At 71.1% G+C, this 12736-nt stretch overlaps 3 protein-coding genes across 6 annotated transcripts; 2 read left to right on the top strand and 1 right to left on the bottom strand.

The window, feature by feature from the left end:
* Nucleotides 1–2402: 2402 nt before the first annotated feature.
* LOC102565074 (tubulin alpha-4A chain) lies at nucleotides 2403–4986 on the top strand. Of its 2 annotated transcripts, none has more exons than XM_059727564.1 (4): nucleotides 2403–2521; nucleotides 3223–3445; nucleotides 3691–3839; nucleotides 3934–4986. In XM_059727564.1, the coding sequence occupies exons 1-4, from the start codon at nucleotides 2519–2521 to the stop codon at nucleotides 4903–4905; spliced, it is 1347 nt and encodes a 448-aa protein (XP_059583547.1). In that variant the 5' UTR covers nucleotides 2403–2518; the 3' UTR covers nucleotides 4906–4986. The 2 variants fall into 2 exon arrangements, with proteins under 2 accessions (XP_059583547.1, XP_059583548.1); XM_059727565.1 differs by lacking the exon at nucleotides 2403–2521 and adding an exon at nucleotides 2877–2947.
* An 860-nt stretch (nucleotides 4987–5846) lies between these two features.
* On the bottom strand, nucleotides 5847–7862 carry STK16 (serine/threonine kinase 16). Of its 3 annotated transcripts, XM_059727573.1 has the most exons (7): nucleotides 7642–7848; nucleotides 7329–7548; nucleotides 7112–7245; nucleotides 6905–7025; nucleotides 6689–6784; nucleotides 6489–6610; nucleotides 6176–6404 (listed from the first exon to the last, which is right to left on the bottom strand). In XM_059727573.1, the coding sequence occupies exons 1-7, from the start codon at nucleotides 7725–7727 to the stop codon at nucleotides 6266–6268; spliced, it is 918 nt and encodes a 305-aa protein (XP_059583556.1). In that variant the 5' UTR covers nucleotides 7728–7848; the 3' UTR covers nucleotides 6176–6265. The 3 variants fall into 3 exon arrangements, with proteins under 3 accessions (XP_059583555.1, XP_059583554.1, XP_059583556.1); XM_059727572.1 differs by lacking the exon at nucleotides 6489–6610 and having other exon boundaries at nucleotides 5847–6404; nucleotides 6938–7025; nucleotides 7642–7862; XM_059727571.1 differs by lacking the exon at nucleotides 6489–6610 and having other exon boundaries at nucleotides 5847–6404; nucleotides 7642–7856.
* Nucleotides 7863–8190: 328 nt separating this feature from the next.
* GLB1L (galactosidase beta 1 like) lies at nucleotides 8191–12735 on the top strand. Its single transcript, XM_014604498.3, has 16 exons — nucleotides 8191–8417; nucleotides 8497–8660; nucleotides 8739–8889; nucleotides 9064–9124; nucleotides 9204–9298; nucleotides 9608–9788; nucleotides 9865–9923; nucleotides 10208–10329; nucleotides 10619–10659; nucleotides 10754–10872; nucleotides 11067–11141; nucleotides 11217–11306; nucleotides 11406–11519; nucleotides 11732–11863; nucleotides 12205–12420; nucleotides 12491–12735. Exons 1-16 carry the CDS (start codon nucleotides 8358–8360, stop codon nucleotides 12710–12712), a joined length of 1902 nt encoding a protein of 633 aa, XP_014459984.2. The 5' UTR covers nucleotides 8191–8357; the 3' UTR covers nucleotides 12713–12735.
* Nucleotide 12736: the final 1 nt, after the last annotated feature.

Below are 12736 nucleotides of genomic sequence, written 5' to 3'. Positions count from 1 at the left end.
TCGTGTGATGTTCCCGCAGAGCTGCGTGGCACGGGGCGGTGAGTCACCGCACGCCGCCGAGCCAGCCACGGAGCAGCACGCCCGCACACCTGCGCCTCCGGGAGAGCGGTGGCACGGGGGACGCCCCCGGGCTCTGGCAGAGCCCCCTCTCCCCGGCCTGTGCGCACCTGCCCAGGCGCTGCCAGGCTCACTTGCTTGTTGGCAGAGCTCAGCACAGGAAACCCCCGGGGTTCCCCTATGAGCCCCCGCAGGCACCTGCACCCCTCGCCGGCTCCTAGGGCGCTCCCTGAGATGATCCCGTGCCCCCCGGCGGAGCTGGCGGCTGCAGCCCAGAGCAGGACAGGACGTCGAGGTGCGGGAATGTGCCAGGAGGGTTTGATGGGGGTCCCTGCAGCCTCGTGCCCAGCCTGAAGCCCCAGCAGATGCCTTGGGGCCTCGCTTGGCGCCCCCGGGATCCCTTGTGATCCATCAGATCCCCAGCTGCTTCCACTTTCCTGGGCACCAGGCCTGCGGTCATGCCAGGCCTGCCCGATGCGGGACCGGCCAAGGCTCCACACAGCTCAGAGCCCAGCCGCTGCCTTGTAGTTAACGAAATCTTTGGCTAACAAACGGCTTGCTCAGGAAGCCTCCCTTGGCAGCTGGCCCACAGCCAAGCCACTTCCGCCCCTCGTAACGGTTGCGTCCGGCCCAGCTCAGCTAGCTGCCGCGCTCCCTCGAGGCGCCCCGGGGTCGAGGGGCTGTTTGCACTGCGCGGCTCTGCCCGTCTGCGCAGGCCCCAGCGCAGGATCCGCCCGGCTGGCGGGACCTGGGACCCTGCTTTGGCCCATGCTGGTAACGTGTGGCCCCAGTCCTGGTGCCAGGCCCACAGCTGGGAGCAGAGGTACAGGCTGCAAACAGGGTGCCATGGGCTGGCTTGTGTGGGCCTGTGTGCAGGCAGGTGTGTGCATTCATGTGTGCACATATGCATATCGATGTGCATGTGCGTGCACGTGTGCAGGCATGTCCATGTGTCTGGGCAGGTGTGTGTGCACATGCATGTGGATGTGTGCAGGCAGTTGTGCATTCATGTGTGCATGCGTGTGGGCATATATGTGTGCACATGCACGTGCATGCGTGTGGGCATGTGTATGCCTGTGTGCAGGTGTGTATATATGTGTGTGTGCATGCATGTGGGCAGGTGTGTATATGTTTGTGTGCATGTATGTGGGCAGGTATACACATGCCTGTGTGTGTGTGGGCAGGTGTACGTATGTATGTGGGCAGGTGGACACGTGTGTGTATATGTGTGTGTGCATGGAGGGAGGCCGGAGCCCTGTGCTGCCCCAGCGCCGGCGCTGCAGCGAGCCCGAGCCCAGCCTGCCGCGCTGCAGCACAGGGAAGCAGGAGCTGCGGTCGGGTAGTTGCAACATCAGCAGTGTGGCAGAGACGTTGCAGCACAGGATGGCGCCACGAGCCCTGCCCCAGCGCCCCAGTTTGGGCACGCGGGCTCTGGGCACCGCTGGGCCCGGGTGGGCTCTGCCGCCCCAGGCGCACCCGGTGCTATTTTCAGTTCATTGATTGATGACACGGCGTCACCGCCAGCCGCGGCGGAAGAGACAGCCCCGGAAGTCTCCCATATCCGTGGCGCCATGCGGCCTGCGGCACCGGGCCTGGCGCCCTTTTCTGACCAAGCGCCCAGGGGTGCTGGTCCCTGGTGCCCCAGGGGCTCGCAGCTCAGGTCTTTGGAGGAGCCAGGCAAGGGGTGGTGGAGGCCCCCTGGGCCTCCTTGGACACAGGAAGAGCAGGTGTCCGGCACAGCTGGCCCAAGCCAGGTGGCTCGTGGCACACGTGCCCCCACTGGTCCCGCGACTCAGGGGCTCAAGCTGATCCACACGTCCCTGGGGTGCAGGAGCCCTGTGGCTCTGGCCTCCTGGTGGCTGTTGTCCCATTGCCAACTCCGGGGAACCCTGGGGGACCCCGGCTGTCCCGCGGAGCTGGCTCCAGGACAGATACCAGCCGACCGCGCTGCGTGCCCAAGCACCTGCCAGGACGCGGAGGTGCCCGCCCGGCTGGGGCTGCCCCTGCCCGGCGAGGACTGGGCCTGTCACCGGGGCCTCGTAGCGGAGCGGCAGGGAGTGCCGGCGCCGGGCGGGGGGACATGCCCGGGGGCCGAGGGCCCCCCGCTTCCCGGCACGGACCTCGCCAGGGCCGGGCCGGGCCGGGCCGGCGCTGCAGCCCGCGGCCCGGGCCCTGCACGGGGGCTGCAGGAGGGCACAGACCCCCGGGCGGGGCCGGCCTGCGTGCGGGGCAGAGCGGGAGACCCCTCCCCGCGGGCCGGGTCCCGGCCCCGCGGCGCTTCCCCGCCGTGGGAACCGCCCCCCCTCCCTCTCCAATATAAAACGAGGGGCGTGGCCTGCCCCGCCGGCCCCGCCCCGCGCTATAAGGCTGTTGCGGCGGCATTGCAGCAGCGCGACTTCACCCCGGGCCCCGTTGCACCGACTCGGCGTGAGACCGGATCCGACCCCACCCGACACGCACCATGGTGAGCGCGGGGCCGCGCGGCGCCCGGACGCCCCGACCCCTGCCCGGGCTGCGGGGGCGGGGGCGGGCGGCCGGGCCGGGCCGGGCCGGGGGCCGCGGGGCCAAACTGCGCAGGGGCCGGTGCCGGGGCCGGGGGCTATATTTAGCCTGCCCCGGGCCGCGGCTGCAGCTGCGCGGCCCCGTCGGGGTGCGGGAGCGGCGGCGCGGGCGCGGGCTGCGCAGGGGCTTCCCCGGCCGCACCCGCCGGAACCCGCGCCCCGCGCCCCGCGCGGGGCCGGAGCAAGCACGAGGCGGGCCGGGGGGCGCAGCCCCCTGCCCCTGCCCCTGCCCCGGTGCCCTTGAAGCGGCGCTGCGCCGCGCCCGGCCCGGCCCTGCCCGCCCGCCGTGGGAGCGCGGCCGGCGCCGCCCTGGGCCTGGGCGCACCTGCGTGAGTCAGGCGGGAGCGGGCGGGGGGGCGGGCGGGAGCGGGCGGAGGTGTTGCGGCCCCGCACCCGGCACGGCGCGGGCCGGGGCCAAGGGCGCCCGCCGCCCCCCACGCGCGACGCGGGCCTGCCGCGGGGGTGTCCGCGCAGTGCGGCAGCGCGCGGCCTCTGACGTCAGCGGCTCCAGGCCGCGCCGCGCCGCGCCCCCCCCGCCGGGCCGGCCGGGCCTGGCGGCGCTCGGCGCTGCACGCCCGCCTCTGAGCGCTCCCCTCTCCCGCAGCGCGAGTGTATCTCTGTCCACGTGGGCCAGGCGGGCGTGCAGATGGGCAACGCCTGCTGGGAGCTGTACTGCCTGGAGCACGGCATCCAGCCCGACGGGCAGATGCCCAGCGACAAGACCATCGGCGGCGGGGACGACTCCTTCACCACCTTCTTCTGCGAGACCGGGGCTGGCAAGCACGTGCCCAGGGCCATCTTCGTGGACCTGGAGCCTACCGTGATCGGTGAGCGTGGCGCCTGCCTGGGGGGTGCCCCCCTGTGCTGCCCCGGGGTGGGTCCCTGTGGCCCCCGGGGCCAGGGCAAAGCGGTGTGTTGAGAGGGGGGCACAGGAGATGCCCCCAACCTGCCGGGCGTCTCGGGAAGCGCTTGGCTCCCGGCATGGCCAGACCTGTCTGCGGCAGCTGCCAAGCAGCCCTGGAGGGGGAGGTTGGGGAGAGCTCGGGTCCAAACCCCTCGTCCTGTCCCACAGACGAGGTGCGCACGGGGCCCTACCGGCAGCTCTTCCACCCTGAGCAGCTCATCACGGGCAAGGAGGATGCGGCCAATAATTACGCCCGTGGGCACTACACCATCGGCAAGGAGATCATCGACCACGTGCTGGACCGCGTCCGCAAGCTGGTGCGGTCCGCGAGGAGGGTTGGCGGGGACGATTGGGGTCCAGGCCTCTGTAACGTGCGTCTGGGTTTCTGACCTGGCTGCTTTCTCCCTGCAGGCTGACCAGTGCACCGGGCTTCAGGGCTTCCTGGTCTTCCACAGCTTTGGGGGAGGCACCGGCTCCGGCTTCACCTCCCTGCTGATGGAGCGCCTGTCCGTGGACTACGGCAAGAAGTCCAAGCTGGAGTTCGCCATCTACCCGGCGCCACAGGTCTCCACAGCCGTGGTCGAGCCCTACAACTCCATCCTGACCACGCACACCACGCTGGAGCACTCGGACTGCGCCTTCATGGTGGACAACGAGGCCATTTACGACATCTGCCGCCGCAACCTGGACATCGAGCGCCCCACCTACACCAACCTCAACCGCCTCATCAGCCAGATCGTGTCGTCCATCACAGCCTCGCTGCGCTTCGACGGGGCCCTCAACGTGGACCTGACGGAGTTCCAGACCAACCTGGTGCCCTACCCCCGCATCCACTTCCCCCTGGCCACCTACGCCCCCGTCATCTCGGCCGAGAAGGCCTACCATGAGCAGATGTCAGTGGCCGAGATCACCAACTCCTGCTTTGAGCCGGCCAACCAGATGGTGAAGTGCGACCCCCGCCACGGCAAGTACATGGCTTGCTGCCTACTGTACCGCGGTGACGTGGTGCCCAAAGATGTCAATGCTGCCATTGCCGCCATCAAGACCAAGCGCAGCATCCAGTTTGTGGACTGGTGCCCGACCGGCTTCAAGGTGGGCATCAACTACCAGCCCCCGACGGCAGTGCCCGGCGGCGACCTGGCCAAGGTGCAGCGCGCCGTGTGCATGCTCAGCAACACTACGGCAATCGCAGAGGCCTGGGCACGCCTGGACCACAAGTTTGACCTGATGTACGCCAAGCGCGCCTTTGTGCACTGGTATGTGGGTGAGGGCATGGAGGAGGGGGAGTTCTCAGAGGCACGTGAGGACATGGCCGCCCTGGAGAAAGATTACGAAGAGGTGGGCATTGATTCTTACGAGGATGAGGAAGAGGGGGAGGAGTAGGCCGCGCCACCCCCAGCCCCACGCTCTCCTGTATTCCCCGCAGCCCCCTCTACCAATAAATGGTCTCCGCAGCTGACTCCAGCCCTCGGCTCGTCTGGTTTCTTGGCAGACCCCAACATGTGCACAGTGCCCTAGCTCCGTCACTCCCCAGGCTCCTGGTGCTGCTGCTTGGGGGGGCCCCAGAGGCTGCGTTGGGCAAGGTAGCTGTTCCCTGGTTCCAGGCCTGGGGAGCGGGGGGGGGACACACACGACATCTGCCCCATTGGCGTCCTAGGTTGGCCCCTGCCTGACCCACAGCTCAGGGGCAGCAGAGGGGTGAATCTGGGGCCCAGAGGCATGGGGTGGCAGGATGCCCAAGGGACACTTGTTTTGTTCTGGGGTTGGGACCACCTTGCCCCATGGGGAACGTGGAGAGGAGGGCAGTAGGCCTGAGGCCTCGGAGGCAGGACGCCCGCCTCCCTTGCCCTGGGGCTGGGCGTAGCCAGCTGTGTAACACTGGACCGGCGGCGAGGGGAGACGGGACCCTGCCTGCCTCGCGCGGATGCCACCCTGGGCCTGCTCTTCTCCCTGGGCCTGCCACGGCTGCGGGGTGGAGCACAGCCCCACAGCTCTGCCTGGGAGAGGGAAGGCAGCAGGGCTTTCAGCTCCAGTGTGTGGCAGGCAGGGCCCTGCCCCGGGGCCCTTGGCTCCGTGCCCGGAGCTGCTGCCTGTGCTTGGCTGAGCAGGGCCAGTGCCAGGTCCCGGCCTGCACTTGGAGCGGCCAGAGGCCCCTCCCTCTGTGGGGCAGGCGCTGAGCAGCTCCTGGCGCAGCTGGGCCTGGGCCCTGCGTTTGCATTTAACCACTGGCCAGACCTCGGCCCCACCCTAGCTGGGGCAGTGTTAACTTGTGCTCCCATCTCCCCTGGCTTCGTGCTCCCCCCAGCCCCACGGACCAGGAATGCTTTTTTCTGTAAAGAAGCTTTACTGGATGGACACGTGAATAGACACAAGCTCCAGGCAGCATCCGGCGGGCTGGGCCATGCGCCTGCGCCAGCAGGAATGTGACCGCTTGGTGCCCAGTGAGGTTGGGCTCTGCCCAGCCGGCACCGGTGACACCGAGCCCATCGCTGCCTCGCTCCCACCCCGCTCCGTGCATGAGACCACTATAGCTGGGCAAGGGCCCCTTGAGGCTGCGCCGTGGGCACTGCCCCCAGCCCCGCACAAGCAAGCTCGGGGCAGCCAGGCCCTCCCAGGGGAGGCTGTGAGCCTGCGGCCTCCACGGCGAGCAGCTGTGCTCGCCCAATGGGAGCAGGGGGCATGGCTGTGCTAACACCGTGTTTCGAAACCCACCCCGGGGGGGGGGGAGGCAGGGCTGCAGGGCTCAGATGCGGGTGGTGTCCTGGCCCGGCGGTGCTGGCTGCAGCCCCTCCAGCTGGTCCAGGATGTGGGCGACGTACGGCCGCTCCTGGGGGTTCACCGCCATCATGGAGCGCAGCAGCTGCTCCAGGGCGGGCGAGTACCTGCCGGGCAGAGCGCGGGTGAGCAGCAGGGCAGCGACCAGCCCCGCTACAGCTCCCCCCCCAGGGGCCGCACCGGCTCCTCACCTCGCGTGCGGCGGCACCGCCACGGGGTTCTGGACGGCCAGGGCCACGCTGTCTCCCTTCTGGAAGACCATGTCGTAGGGGCCCTCCCCGAACATCATGCAGTAGAGCACGCAGCCTAGGGACTGCAGGGCGGCCCGGTCAGCCCCGGCCTCGGCCCCGGCGCCCTCGACCCGCCCCCCAGCCGGGGGTGGGCCCCTTACCCAGACGTCCGTCCGCTCGTCGATGACGCACTGACTGTCCACGGTGAAGAGCTCGGGCGCCCGGTACGAGATGGTGCAGTGCTGCGCCGCCCAGTCCTGGGGGCAGAGGACAGGCTGAGCCGGGCGGTGGGGGTGGGGCCTGGCTCCGCGGCACCGTCCGGCACGGCTGCGGCCCCGGTGCCCTCCCCCCGGCTGCCAGGAGCCCCCCTCCGGCACCTGCACAGCCATGGCCTCGCGGGAGCTGCGGACCTCGATGCGGGCCTGGTTCACGGAGCCCAGGTCCATCAGCACGGGCTGGTCGTCGTCCCCCAGCAGCACGTTGGTGGGTTTGAGGTCCCTGCGGCGGGAGAGGCAGGCGGGCGGGCGTCACGGGCGGCCCTGTGGGCGGGGCCGGGGCGTGGCAGGGCGTGGCGTGGCGCTCACCGGTGGGCGTAGCCCTTGGCGTGGATGGCCTCCAGCCCGCGGCAGATCCCGCGCAGCACCAGCACGATCCGCTCCTCGCCCATGAAGGCGCCTTTGTCCCGCAGCGCCTCCACCTCGCTCCACAGCGTCCCGCGCTGCCGGGGAGACGCGGGCCCTCGTTACCCGGCGGCCAGGCCCCGCGCCCCGGCCCGGCCCGGCCCCGGGCCGCCCGCCTCACCTCGAAGAAGGGCAGCAGCAGCCAGGCCTCGCGCGTGGCGCCCTTGTCCACCAGGCCGTGGGCCTCGAGGCGCAGCACGTGGGGGTGGGCGAGCAGCCGGTGCATCTCCACCTCGCGCAGCGCCGCCCCGCTCGCCTCCGCGTCGTGGCACACGATGCGCTTCAGCGCGTGCGCCCGCCCGTCCCGCAGCCCCTCCACCAGCTCCACGTAGCTCGACCCCCTGCGGGGCACACCCCCCCCGCCGCGTGTCACGGGGCGCCGCCGCGGGCCTGCCCCCCGCGCCCCCCCCGCCCCGCGTGACCCCCGCGCTCACCCCTCGCCCAGGCGCTGCAGCACCACGTAGCGCGCCCCCGCCAGGCTGACGGTGCCGCGCGGGCACGGGCACAGCGCCTGCCCCATGGCGGGCCCGGGCCTGGGGTCAGGGGTCACCGGCCCCGGCTCCGCAGCGCCGCACCCGGAAGCACGACCCGCGCTCACGTCATCCCCCCGCGACCTGCGTCACAGCGCCGCGCCCGCGCCTTAGCAACCGCCGCGAGGGGCGGGAGGGGAGGGGAGGGGAGGGGAGGGGGCGGGGCTTGGGGAGGGAGGAGAGGGCGGAGCTGTAAGGGAGGGGCGGGGTTGGGGAGGGGGCGGGGAGGCAGGGCTGTGGGGTCCCCAGTGGAGGGGCTGAGGGGGGCGGGGCTTGGGAGGGGCGGGGCCGTGGGGGAGGGGAGGGGGGGCCCCCAGTGGAGGGTTTGAGAGGGCGGGGCTGCGGGGTCCCCTGGAGGGGCTGAGGGGGCGGAGCTTGGGGGCGTGGCTGCGGTATCCCCAGTGGAGGGGGTGCGGGGCGGGGCGGGGCGGGGCGGGTCCTCCCAGGCAGGTGGAGCCCCCAAGGCGTGGCGGGGGTGCGGCCCGCGGGCCCCGTGCGTGCGGCCCCCAGTGGGCGGTGGGTGGGTCGTGGCTGAGCCGCGCCCTCCCTCGCAGGCAGGGGCCGCTGGGAGCAGGGGCCGCGGCGGAGGAGCAGCTGGCATGTGACCTGCCGCCCGCACCATGGCCCTGCTCCCGCTCCTGCTTCTGCCGCTGCTCCTCGACGCGCCCCCGGCGCTGGGGGTGAGTGCTGGGGGGGCTGGGATGGGGCAGGGCGGGCCCCGGCCCCCAGCCCCCTGCCCAGCGTCCGCTGTGCCCGCAGGCGGCCCGCTCCTTCGAGGTGGACTACGCGGGCGACTGCTTCCGCAGGGATGGGGCGCCCTTCCGCTACGTGGCGGGCAGCCTGCACTACGCCCGCGTGCCGCGGCCCGCCTGGCGCGACCGGCTCCTCAAGATGTACATGAGCGGCCTCAGCGCCGTGCAGGTGTAAGTGCCCGGGGTCTGCGGGGGCCGGGCCGGGGCCACGCCAGGCGCTGACCCCCGCCCGCGCCCCGCTTCCCCCAGCTACGTGCCCTGGAACTACCACGAGGCGCTGCCCGGCCTCTACGACTTCTCCGGGGACCGGGACCTGGAGGCCTTCCTGGACCTGACAGCGGAGCTGGAGCTGCTGGTGATCCTGCGCCCGGGGCCCTACATCTGCGCCGAGTGGGAGATGGTGCGGCCCCCCCCCGCCCCTCCACCGGCCCCCCCGGGGGCTGCCAAGGGCACTGGGGGTGGGGGCGTTTGGGGGGGGGGGGCTGCATCCTGACGTGTCGGCGCTGCGGGGTCCGAGGCAGGACCAGCGCCCGGCCCAGCCCCTGCCTCAGCCCTGACGGCCGCGTGTCCCCAGGGCGGGCTCCCTGCCTGGCTGCTGTGGAAGCCGGACATCGTGCTGCGCTCGTCCGACCCTGGTAAGGCGCATGGGGGCCGTGGTCCCCGTCCCGGGGAGGGGGTGCTGCGGGGCTGGGCTGAGCAGCTGCTCCGCCCCAGACTACCTGCGCGCCGTGGACTCCTGGCTCGGCGTCCTGCTGCCCAAGGTGCGGCCCCGGCTGTACCACAACGGGGGGAACATCATCAGCGTCCAGGTGAGGGGCCAGCGCCCATGGGTGCCCCAGCTCCCCACCCGCCCAGCCTCTCCTCCATGCCCTGCCCCTGGCTGCAGCACCTCTGAGCCGCACCACGCGGGATGGGGGTCCCAGGGCATCCGGCGGGCCCAGGACTCTGGAGAGCAGGGGGCATGGAGGGGGAGACACGACCCGCAGGGGAGGGGAGGGGACGGGAGAGACGTGGGGGTGTGGGTTGGGAGTGAGGGGCACCAGCAGAGCTGTTGGGGGCTGTGGGGTGGGCTGGGGCAGGGTGCTGGTCTCCAGGTCTCACCGTGCCGCCCCGGGCAGGTGGAGAACGAGTACGGCAGCTCCGGGGTCTGCGACTACGACTACCTGAAGCACCTGCTGCGCGTCTTCCGTGCGCTGCTGGGCCCCGACGTGCTGCTCTTCACCACCGACGGCAACAGCGCGGCCGAGCTGCGCTGCGGCACCCTGCAGGGTCTCTACGCCACCGTGGACTTCGGGCCAGGTGGGGGCTCGGGGGCCACCCACGGAGGAGCAGGGCCGGGGTCTCCCCATCTGACCTGCCCCTCTGCTCCCTTCAGGCCCCAACATCACTGAGGCCTTCGCACCCCAGCGGCTCTACGAGCCCAAGGGCCCCCTGGTGAGTCTGGGCTGGGGCAGGGGGCGTTGGGGAGGGGGTGTGGGTGGGGCTAAGGATGCAGCCGCATGCGTGTCCTGGCCTGGGGCAGGTGCTTGGGCTCAGGGGTCACAGGTCACGACCTGGCTGAAGTTACGGGGGAGCCCGTGGGTTCTCCCTCCTCCTCTGAGGTCTTCCTGGGATTAGTGCCCTCGTCATACCCGTGCCCCCCATGCTGGGAGCCCCTGGGCCCATGGGAACGGGGCCAGGGGGAGGGGGGCCCAGGTGATGCCCAGTCCCACCCCCAGGTGAACTCCGAGTACTACACGGGCTGGCTGGACTATTGGGGTGAGCCGCACGCCGGCAGCAGCCCCGCCACCGTGGCCCGGGGGCTTTGCGACATCCTGCAGCTGGGGGCCAGCGTCAACATGTGAGCACCGCAGGGGGGTCAGATCGGGTTGGGGCCGGGCCCGGGGCTGCCCCGCGGACTTCCCTCGCCCCTGGGCCAAGCCATGACTGACAGGGGCCAGGCCCTGGTGTCTGGCCCATCCAGCGCCCCGGGGGTCGTGCCCTCTACACCACCACTGGGGGCTCTGGCTGCTGCCCCCTCCTCACTGGTCTCCAGCCGCCTGCAGTCCCCCCTTGCCGAGGCCCAGGGGGCGCAGGCAGGGTGGTCGGGGGGCTGTGCTGGGCTCTGACCCCCACCCCGTCTGCCACAGGTATATGTTCCAGGGGGGCACCAACTTCGGCTACTGGAGTGGTGAGTTTGTCCCTGTCGTGGGGCCGAGCCCCCCGTGCCCGTGACCTTGCCAGGCAGGCCGACCCCCTTCACTCCGCACTGTCCCCTGGCCCAGGTGCTGACTACAAGGGCCGCTACAAGCCGGTCACCACCAGCTATGACTACGACGCGCCGCTCTCGGAGGCCGGTGACCCCACCGAGAAGCTCTTCGCCATCCGGGAAGTCATCGCCAAGGTGCTGAGCCGCTGGCTGGTCCCAGCCCCTTTCCTCTGCCCCCAGGACCTCGCAGCCTGGAGCCAGGGCTCGGAGTCTGCGGATGGGGGGCTACAGCATCCAGGCCCAGGGGAGGGAGAAGCCCCCACCTCCCTTGGCCTCAGCCTGGGGGGTCTTGAGCCCTGGCCCAGCACCTAACAGGTCCTGATGCTCAGTTCCAGCCCGTGCCGCAGGGCCCGATGCCGCCAGCCACCCGCAAGCATGCCTATGGCTACGTACCCCTGCGGAAGGTGAGTGCCTGCCTGCCCCGTGCCCCTCAGGCCTGCCCACACCCAGCCTCTCACCCCTCCTCCCCACCCATGCAGTACGCCGGGCTCCTGGACCTGCTGGACCTGCTGTCCCCTGCTGGGCCCATCCCGAGTCGCTTCCCCTTAACCTTTGAGGCCATCAAGCAGGTGAGCAGCTGGGCACATACCCTGGGGAGGGGGCCCAGAGCCCCAGTGTGCGGATGTGTCTCCAACTGCTGGCTCTTATGGCTTTGCCATGCCCCGCAGGCCCACGGCTTCGTGCTGTACCGCACCTGGCTGCCCCGGGACGTGTGGGACCCCGTGCCCCTGAGCGCTCCCCCGCACAGCGTCTGCGACCTTGCCTATGTGCTGCTGGATGGGGTAAGGCCTGGCCCGGAGATCCCTGCCTGGCACTGGCACCAGCTGTGATCTCCAGCCATGGGGGGTTGGGGCTGGAAGGGCCGAGGCCAGGGCCATGCACCAAGGGAAGGACCTAGGGGCTGGGTCAGCGCTGCCCCATCCCTCCACGCTGTCCCCGCCCCAGGGGGCCCGGGGCTGGGTGGGGGTTTGCTCCTGACTTCAGCCCTCTGCAGCAGTACCAGGGCCGGCTGGAGCGGGACAGGCCAGGGCAGCTGTACGTGACAGGCCAGGCCGGCGCCGTGCTGGATGTGCTGGTGGAGAACATGGGTAGGATCAACTTCGGCACCAACATCAGCGACTTCAAGGTGAGGGTGGAGGTCACTCCAAGCCAGGGAGGCAGGCAGTACAGGGCAGGACCTGGCTGGCGCCTGCCCTAGTTCCTCAAGCCTAGAGGCCCTGGGGGTGGGCGCTGCCTGTCCTGAGACCAGGGCTCACAACGCCACTGTCACCTGGGTCAGGCTTCCACCCACTGGAAAAGGCCTCTTGTGACAGGGCCCCGGGACTGGGAGCTGTGGAGGCACAGCCACAGGCACCTCAAGAGCCCTGGCACGGTGGGAGCAGAGAGCCCCGTACCCCTACCCCACCACGGTGGAGCTGGCTGGACTCTGCTCCGGCCCCACCAGCGCTGCCCCTTGCCCCCACCCAGGGCCTGCTGGGGAACCTGAGCCTGGCCTCAGTGCCGCTCAGCAACTGGCTCATCTACCCGCTGGACGTGGATGCAGTCGTGGCCATGAACTGGCCCCACACCACACCCCGGGCCGCAGGGAGCAGCATCAGCACAGGGCCGGCCATCTACACTGGGGCCTTCCGCACCCCTGGCATCGCCTGGGACACCTTTGTGAAGCTGCCAGGCTGGAGCAAGGTACCACCTCGGGGAGGGACCAGGGGGTCCAGGGCGTGTCCCCCTGCTCTGACACCTTGCCCTCCCCCAGGGCCAGCTCTGGATCAACGGCTTCAACCTGGGCCGGTACTGGGCGAGCCGCGGGCCGCAGCAGACACTGTACGTGCCAGGCTCGCTGCTCAGCCCCTCGCGCCCCAACAACGTGACGGTGCTGGAGCTGGAGCATGCACCAGCCCAGCCCGACATCCTCTTCCTGGACCGACCCCAGCTCAATGCCACCAGCAGCTCCCGGGACGTGCCCACGCCCCAATAAATGGGGGTCCTCCCTCAGCACAGC

This window comes from Alligator mississippiensis, chromosome 4, assembly GCF_030867095.1.
Source record: "Alligator mississippiensis isolate rAllMis1 chromosome 4, rAllMis1, whole genome shotgun sequence".
In the NCBI taxonomy this organism is placed as follows: Eukaryota; Metazoa; Chordata; order Crocodylia; family Alligatoridae; genus Alligator; species Alligator mississippiensis.
This window is presented reverse-complemented; position numbering and strand designations above follow the sequence as displayed.